General features: G+C 46.0%; 1 protein-coding gene across 2 annotated transcripts in view; it reads left to right on the top strand.

Annotated features, from left to right (window-relative positions):
* Positions 1-4,174: 4,174 nt before the first annotated feature.
* TULP3 (TUB like protein 3) overlaps positions 4,175-9,523 on the top strand; it is a 522,214-nt gene continuing 516,865 nt past the window's right edge. The window contains exon 1 of one of the 2 annotated variants that reach the window (XM_086952811.1): positions 4,175-4,337. In XM_086952811.1, the coding sequence (XP_086808937.1) occupies positions 4,291-4,337 (47 nt within the window). In that variant the 5' untranslated portion in view covers positions 4,175-4,290. The remainder of the gene's footprint in view (positions 4,338-9,523) is intronic. The other variant, XM_086952812.1, reaches the window with a different exon arrangement.

Below are 9,523 nucleotides of genomic sequence, written 5' to 3'. Positions count from 1 at the left end.
TCGACAGAAGGGGCCCAGTCTTGGCTCACGGGGATGCTGCGTGGAGAAGGCTGGGCCCTTCCTGATTCTTGGCTGAAGCTGCTTCCCGGTGTTCTCCTGATCCATAACGTGGACCCTTGTGGAATTGGGCCAACCCTGGGGAAGCATCTTTTGCCACTGTGGCAGTAGTGAGGTCCGTGCTCACTGAGAATGGGGCCGCAACGGTGCCATGGATCCTGTGATGCGAGTATTGGCCACTGATGTTGTGGCACACAAAGGGAGGACCGAGGGAGACGAAGGGGCAGGGTCGACCTGCTGCCCCGATACAGCAGCTTTGAAGAGGACTGACTGCCACTTCATTTTGCAAGGGTGACTTCCATCTCCACTGGGGCTCTCTGCAAGACTCGTCCGCGAACCTGCTGGCCACCTTCCTCTCTACAAACGATCTTATCCAACACTGCACAGAATCAACACACTCTAAGGTCTCAATCCTGGACCTTGTTATTTCTAAAGCAGGCAGGCTTTCTATCGCTACCCCTAGTCACGTAGACTGGTCTGACCACCTCCTCATTCCATTCTCTCTTCACGTAGCACACTCTGTAACTCTTGGCCAACCTAAGAGGGCTACCTCCTGGTTCCGTGACACTAAAAACATTGACACCGTTTCCCTCTGTGAATCAGCTTTGCTGTCACTTCCAAGGCTAGACCCGAACCTAGATGTTGACGATCTCACCTCCCAATGCCTCTCAGTCCTTGCAGTAGAAATCAATAATGTCGCTCCTCTCCAAAGCAAAAAGAAAAGGCCCATTCCCTCAGCACCTTGGTTCAACAAATCCCTCTATGAAGAAAGGAAGCACCTACGACTCCTGGAGAAACAATGGAGGCAAGCACCTTCCACCAATAATTTGGCCACGCTTCGTTCAGCAAAATCCAAGTACCACAAGCATATCTTCCTTGGGAAAGCATCACACTTCAGAACCCTCCTTGACTCAGCCAAAAATAGACCCGAAAAACTATTCGATCTCATCAAGAATATTAACTGCTCTCCCCCAACCGCCACGTTGGAGGACTCTACAAAGAAAGCTGCTGATTTCGCTGTATTCTTTGACAAAAAAGTGAAATCACTTGTGGATCAGGTCGCTCATCCTACCCCTCCAGAGGAGCGCAAATCACTAGCCATTTGGCAGAACTTTGACCCCATTTCTGAAGATGTCCTCCTCAAGTGCATCCTTGAAACAAAGCCCTCCAACCATTCTCTTGACCCCATCACTAGTGCCATTGCCATTGACTTCTATAACCATTCTCTTCCCTATTGGACCACTCTGGTCAACCTCTCCCTCTGTCAAGGCTCCCTTCCTGTTCCCTTCAAAACCGGGCAGGTCACCCCTCTGCTTAAAAAACCCACTGCGGATGCGAATGACCTCAACAACTTCCGCCCCATCACTAACCTACCCTTTCTTGCGAAGATCACAAAAAGATGTGTTGCGAAACAACTCTCTCGTCATATGAAGGACAATGATCTTCTTGAAAATTTTCAGTCCGGCTTCATCCAAAACTGCAGCACTGAAACAGCCCTGCTGCAAGTGATTGATCACGCGCTGCGGATACTCAATTCGGGGGGGGGGGGGTCTTGTCTTCTAATTCTCCTTGACCTTTCTGCAGCCTTTGACACTGTCAATCACAACACCCTCCTCAACACTCTTCAACAGAGAATGGGCATGGAGGGCACTGTGCTCAAATGGTTTGCTTCCTTCCTCCCTGATAGATCCCAAATGATCAAAATAGCGGACAGTCTTTCATCTCCTTTGGCGGTGGGTCAAGGTGTTCCTCAAGGCTCAATAATTGCATCCACATTGTTCAATCTCTATTTGGAACCACTGGGAAATCTCCTAAGTAAATCTGGGGTACACTATCATCTCTACGCAGACGACACTCAAATCTACCTCAAGGTTGCCTCCTCTCAGGATCTCTCCGTCCTAAGCTCTACTTTGGACTCCATTCAAAACTGGATGTCTACACATCAACTGATTCTGAATCCCTCCAAAACTGAATCCCTGCTCCTCTCCTCCTCACTTTCTCCTCCCCCGGTTCAATCATGGATGGACCAGATGAATCTACTGAACAATAAACCCATCATTGTCGACAGCGCAAAATCCCTTGGTGTCATCCTCGACACAAAACTCAATCTACTCTCCCACATTAATTCAATTGCAAAGTCTGCTCGATACCAACTGCGCCTTTTTGGGGGGATTCGTCGATTCTTCCCGGAGCATGACCTTAAAACTCTGGTCCAATCGCTGGTCCTCTCCAGACTGGACTACTGCAATTCTCTTCTTAATGGCCTCCCCAAATCCCATCTGTCCCCCCTCAAGTCTGTTCTCCATTCAGCAGCTCATTTTATTTATGGGGCCAAAAGAAGCGACCACATCACACCCATGTTATCCACCCTCCGCTGGCTTCCCATTGAGGCAAGATCTATCTACAAGACTGCCTGCATTACCCACAAAGCCTTGCACTCCTCCTCTCCTTGCTACCTGGCGAATAAACTGAAACTCTCTGGAGGCTCTAGACCATCACGAAATGCGGAAAATCTACTGCTTGAACCGCCAACTTTCAAGAAGGAAAGATCGATGGCCCAATCCTTGAGAATCTGGAACTAACTTCCGCCCTAGCTCTGGACCACCACCTTCTCCCAGGCCTTCAAAACTGACCTCAAAGTTCTCCTCCTTCAAAGACACTTCCAAACTTAATTCACACCCTCTCTTTTTCCTGAAGGAAGACCTCCCATTATAGAAAATTCTTCTTTCCATGACTATGGAAGTGCCTGACCAGTGTGTTCTTGTGGTGTGAGAGTCTACCATTTATTGCAGTATTATCCTTCTACCGTTGTTTGGCACTCGTTTATAACATGCACACGTCACTTTTCTCTTGTATCACACCGTTTGCTACCTCTTACATTTTGTTTGCTTTCAATTCTTGCACAAGTGCCACCATTGCCTACGTAATGTTTGTTTTTGTGTTTGAGTGTCCTCCATTTATTGACGCTTTTGTAACCTGTACACGTCACTTTTTTTTTTCTCCTGTAATGCACCGTTTGCTACCTTTTGTATTTTGTTGGCTCACGATTGTCACTTTTGCCTCATGTAATGTAACGTTTGCTTTTGTAAATTGCTCACTTGTAATGTTCTCATGTATCAATTCTGTTACTATTGAGAAGCGCTCTGACACCTTCGGGTAAAGTCTGCGCTATATAAAAATGCATGAATAAATAAATAAATAAATAAATAATCCACCATCCAAACAAGCGGGGAGGACTTGTGGACATCACCATCTCGGGGATCCCTCCAGGCCCAAGATCACCACCTGTGAGTGCAACAACATCCTAAAACCCGGGCTGAAAGCAAGAACCACAGCAATGACGAGCAGATCATGCTGTGTAATTATGTAATATATATTTGTCCAACCCTAATCGCTTTAACTTTTTTTTTTTTTAAATGTAACTCTAAATGAATTTGCAACTTGTTTACATTAAACTCTAACCTCTAGTATCTATAGTAGACTTATGTACTTACTACTATTCTTATGTGAACTTAAAGTTTATCTGTTTGTATCTGTGAACTTAGGGTTTATCTTTTTGTATCTTTTATGTAATGAATGTATTCTGAAGTCCTTACGTAATGCGAACTGAACTCATACACAAATACACTCAGCTCTATTACACAGTATACTGTTGCATCCAAGCCCAAACAACGCTGCTAACCCTTACGCATCCCTACTCACGGCCCTCCCTGTTCCTTACCTAAAGTGCGGCTCTCCACTAAGCTCGTCTAAAGTAACCTTTGATTTAAATGTAACTGCTTCCAACGTAAATGTAACTCCTTCCAACGTTGATAGTTTCCTTTTCGATGTCACTTTCCCTCATTATTTATATTTGCCGCCCAGGTTTTCCTGATATTGCCTGGCCCGCTCGCAGCTTGCAGTCCTGGCTTCAGACAAGTCTGCAAATATGTGGAGCGGGGGCTGAATAAGTTAAAACAAGCCCTGCAGACTCGGCGGTGCTCCGCGTGCGCTGCACTGCGCATGTGCGGTCATCGTCCTAGAAACCCAGCTAGACGCCCATGTCCGCCCAACGACCAATGAGTCGTGACGCACCCAAGTGTCTCGTCCAATAGAGGGAGGTGTTGCTCTGGGGTGCGGTTGCTAAGGGGTCGGGCCTTGGCGACACTGCCGACGCTGCGGCGGCGCTGCTAGGGCCGGCTTTGGGAGTGTGGATGCTGCTGGGTCGGGGGTTTTAAGGTTGCCGGGAACAGAATGGAGACCTCAAGAACCCGGCTGCCCTCTGGCCACTGCGGGACCAGGTAGGCCGATGTTGTGTTTAGAGCAAGAAGGAGGGGTTCCGTGACAGAATAACGGGCTTTGCAAGCGCAGGATCTACCCTCCAGCGTTAGGGGCGGCCCTCTGTTTCGGGGATAGGGACCATTTTGTCTGCTTAAAAATGCCGTTGATCTTCCCACTTAAACTTACATTTCATAACTTTTCATCAGAGTTTTCATCGCCCTTAAATAAAGTTTGTGGCAATCCCGTCAACACGTTAGTTGTGGTGTTCTACCCAGGCCTGTCTGACACGTCCAAGTGGATAATAATATTTATTGTTTCTAGGCTTAAGTGGTGAGCTTACCATTGAGGAAAAGTTTCTATCGGTGACAGTAACGCCTTACTGGATTTGAACGATGCGAGCAATCTGCGTTTCCATTGGGATATGTAATATCACAATTAAGTAACGTAGCACACAACGATGCACCCCCTCACCTACATCACAATGCACAATGTGACGAGAGGGGGCGTCTTTCGTTAGATGCAGTGTATCATCCACCCGCCAACACTGAGAACGCAGCAATGCCACTTTCCAGATGTTCGCAATTGTACAGTATTCATTTTTTTCTCCCAGAAATACTTATATTGGTTGATTTGCCGAGACTCTGGCCGATTCTTTTCACGTGTCATGAAATGTGTATGTTAACTTATTTTAGCTGCAGTGACATTTTAGACAAGGACATCGCATTAAAGGCAAATTTGGTGCATCATTTAAATCAAGTTATTGGAGTGTTTGAGGGAATGTTAAAGGTGCCACTTTGTGAACGACAAACCAAAGTTATTCTAAATTGCTTCCTAGGGAAAAGTTTCATCACCAAAATCGCGGGCTGTGGATGGTTCTTAAACACATGTGACTCGCCACCGCTATCTTTCTGATTGGCCACCTATACCGCCGCCTGGAGGTTGCAGGCATAAATATTGAATTTAACATTGGGGCGGCATAGAAAGTACTGCAGAGATTTCAAGTATGATAAACTAAAACAGAAGCAAACATGAGCGTGCTCCAACCCAGTGATTATTCTTTGCCCATAAATTGCATGTGATGACCCTTTTGGTTACATTTAAACTTGAGTAGGCAGAGCTAAGCCTAGTTACCGGTTGGGAGTGAGTTCTAGTAGATTGTTCCTAGAAGGTAAAACGAGCAGGGTCTGGATGCAGTACTGGGCAGTTTAAGTGCTACACAATCCTTTGGTTGCCAGAATGTATCTTCCGACAGTGAGTGTGAGTAGGTTTATGTGTCATACAAATTGCTATGGATCACTTGAAGAATTTAGTGTCGGTGGCTTGTAGATGTTATGTTATGTTAATAGAAGCTTGTAAAGCGCACTGACACCATAAGTTTCCTGGCGCTGATTATGTATGATGTTGGTGCCGTGGGCCAGGTTAGCCGGGTTGTACAAATAGCCAAGTTTTCAAGGCCCTTCTGAAGCTCAATAGGTTGCCGCAGGTCTTAATTGTGAGGGGGAGGAAGTTCCAGAGCCTGGGTGCAAGGTACGAGAACCTGCGGCCTCCCTGCCTTTTCAACTTGATAGTGGGAGTGGTAAGTAAATGAAGATGGGCTGAGCGGAGATTACGGGTAGGGACGTGCTTTATGATCAGACTACTGAGACATTTTGGGCTGTTACAGTGCAGTGCTTTGAAGACTAAGCAGCCTGTCTTGAAGACAGCTCTTTGTGCTATGGGCAGCCAGTGGAGTTTTTGCAACAAGGGCATAGCCGATTGCCATCTCGGCTGTTTGTGAATTAGCCTAGCCGCCTGGCTCTGGATCATTTGCAAACGGTTGAGTAAGGTCTGGGGTAGCCCAATGTAAAGGGAGTTAGAGAAATCTGAGCGTGAGAGCACCAATGCAATCACTACCTGTACATGGGCTTTGCTTTGTGCGTAGAATTTGTTTCATTGGTGGTAATATGCTGAGGTGGGAGAGTGACTGGGAAGGTTACAATAACAATTTAAGAATCTTTTCTAAGTTTGAACAAATATTTTGAGATGCCTTTTAATTCTCTGTTGCAGTCATATCATTTATTAGGAACTAGTGAGCAGAGTAGTGCTTTGTGTAAAGGAATGAAGGGGGTTTCATTTATGTTCATTGTTTGAGACCTGTTCCATTGGCAGTAGTAGTAATGAAAGTCATCCCTATAATCATTTCTGTTAACGTGATCACTAGATGTCCTCGATTTCTAGCCAAGCATGTGGAAGTCAGCATGTTGCGTGCAGGATAGTTTGAGGGGTAATTGTTGCTGAAGAAGTTTCAGAATAGCTCAGCATTAGAGGACAACAGTGTAGTCTAGCGATGTATGGCCATCAGATGTGATTGGGTGTGGGGAGAGATGGTTGGAAAAAAAGATTTGCGTGCTGTCGGCGTAACAGTAGTAAAAGCAGCTAAGTGAGCAGATAATGTCACCAGAGTCGGTGTATGTGTGGAAAAGGAGTGAGCACAGGACCAAGCCTTTGGCAAATATCAACAGACAAGATAACCTACAGCCATACTAACCAGGAAAATAAATGTGATATTGCACTTTGTCTTTGTTTATGTTATTTATTCTAGACGTACGTACGAGTGTCTTTATAAAAACGTCTACATAGATGTATGTAACTGACAGTCAGGTGGTCCTATAATGCCATTTATGCATTGTGCTAACATATGAAGAAAATGGACGAGGGGTTTGTTTATAAATCCAACCTGACTCTGGAAACTGCATAATTGGTCTGTAGTGTGCACAATATGTATATTTTCTGTTAGATGCTTGTAAAGTTTTAATTGCTAACGTTTGTGTGCCTCAGTAGGTAGGGTTATAGGAAAGGGAGCCTCAAAGAGCTGCCTAAAATGCTCATGCTGGTCAAGCAGTAGGGCATAATGTGCTGCCAACACTAGTCCTCTGTTGGCAAAGCAGAAACCATAGCGGCTGGGGAAGAGTTGGCCTAGAAATAGGAAGTGGAAAAGCATAGAAGGTATAAGTGTGTAAGTGCAGTGTGTTTGACTAAAATAAATGCCTGACTGAGGGATAAATATCATGGTAACCCAGTGTTAATGTTATTATCATTTTATTTTCCCTATGGCAGTCAGTGGCAGGGCAGGGCTGGACAGAGCAGGGGAGGGGAGTGGCTTGCACTCCCAAAGTAATGCACACTTTGCATGTTCCCCACCTGGCTGCATTACACAGCCTTGTGAGGAACATGCACAGGCTCCCTGTGCCGAACCACAGTGCTCGGACCAATGCAGCGTTGTAATTGGCTCCGGGGAGCCTGTGTGCCTGAGACAGGAAGAAGGATGATGACGAAGAAAGGCGGCAGCTGGGCGTTCCAGGAATGTGAAAATGTTTTTGTTTTTATTCCCTGAGCCCGTCCCGACGTTGTCCGGCTATAGACACGCCCACAACGGAGTCCTGTGAACGCTTGTTTTCCATGATTTCCGCGCCCCCTTTTTGCCGAATGCCCGTTGAATGTCGCGCCGATTGCTGTATGGCCACGCCCCCACATGCCCACAACGGAGCCCTGTAAAAGCTTGTTTTACCTGATTTCCGCCCCCAGCACAACGCACACGCTTGCTTTACCTGATTTCCGCCCCCAGATTTCCACCCCCAGCACAACGTACGCGACCACAAGGAAGTACTAACACGTAGCGTTGGCCACGCCCCCACACGTCCACAACGGAGCCCTGTAAACGCTTTTTTTACCTGATTTCCGCCCCCAGCACAACGCACACGGCCACAAGGAAGTACTAACACGTAGAGAATGCCGCGCCCATCGCTGTATGGCCACGCCCCCAGCACAACGCACACGCACATGCCCCCAGCAGAACGCCCTGAGCTGAACGCCCACAAGGTACTACTTTGCCCCTAAGGTTCTTTTACCCTTCAAATGTATATGGTGGCCAGCTGTATAGCCTATGTCCATCTGCTGCAACTGTCCTTTCCAATGCTGTATTGGGTGTTGTGATTGGTGCTGTGGTTCCTGAGATTACACGCCTCAAAGGTTTGGGCTCTCTCTTTATAATATTAGTATAGATAGATAGATAGATATAGAACCTGAAAACAGAAAGAGATAGTAAGCAAGAACAGTAGGAAAATTAGAGATTAGTGGAACACCTCACCAAGTCCCATTTTCACTTCGCTAGAGGGGAGTCCGTTTCTCCAGCCAAAACAGGATTCTCTGCTCCACCGTCACAGCTACACGTCAGTACCGTGATGAACTACCAGATATCAAAGCTCGGACACTCCCTTTAGTAGAAAATAGAAGCGTTAGTCGAAGCTTCTAGCAAGCCTCGCCTCCTTTCCCATTAGATTCCTGTACCACTCCGTGCCAAGGACACACCATCGGCTGGCCAAGTGTCTGTTATGACTTCGGCATAAAGCAAGCACGTTCCTCCAACAAGAACCGGTCCTCTCTGGTTGAAGAATGGTGAACAACAAGTAGAAAGTAAAGCATAGCCTCTCACATAGAGAGGCTCAGAAGATGGCAACAGCTCAGAAGATGGAGTTGCTTAAGCATAGGCCTATATTCCTGCAAAAGAGCAAAATTAGTATGCAAGAAGGCATAAGATTATGCCAAAGCCAATAGGCAAGCCCTGCCATTAAGCAAGATAAAGTCCGAAACAGAAAGGTACATAATCAAACCCTACTTTGTAGCATATTCATACTGTGCAGGCCTACACATCACTATGTTATTTGATAATATAAATTGCAAAGCAAAATGACATGAGAGCATGTCAAAGGCAATAGTCCGCACTGCCATAAAACAAAGTAAAATCAGAAACAGACCTACATATCACTATATTAGGCTAAAATATATTGAGATGGTAGAGGGCAATGGTCATAATTGAGCCACTTATCCATAAAAATAGCTCAGTCACTATAGTAGGTCTCACAGTAGTGAAAAATGAATATAGCTGCTTGTCACTACCAGGACATGTAAAACTTAAAAATCCATGTCCTACCTTTAGTTACACTGCATCCTGTCCATAGGGCTATCTAGGGCCTGTCGTAAGGGTGACATATATGTGTAATCAAAGGGGAGTTTGAGACTTGATAAGCGGTTTAAAATACCAAGTCGAAGTGGCAGTAAACTGCACATACAGGCCTTGCAATGGCAGGCCTCAGACAGTTTTTAAAGGCTACTTGTGTGGGTAGAACGATCAGTGCTGCAAGCTCACTAGTTGACCCAATAAAGTCAC

This window comes from Lissotriton vulgaris, chromosome 1_2, assembly GCF_964263255.1.
Source record: "Lissotriton vulgaris chromosome 1_2, aLisVul1.2, whole genome shotgun sequence".
In the NCBI taxonomy this organism is placed as follows: Eukaryota; Metazoa; Chordata; class Amphibia; order Caudata; family Salamandridae; genus Lissotriton; species Lissotriton vulgaris.
Note: the sequence above shows the minus strand (reverse complement) of the source record. Positions and strands in the feature narration are given on the sequence as shown.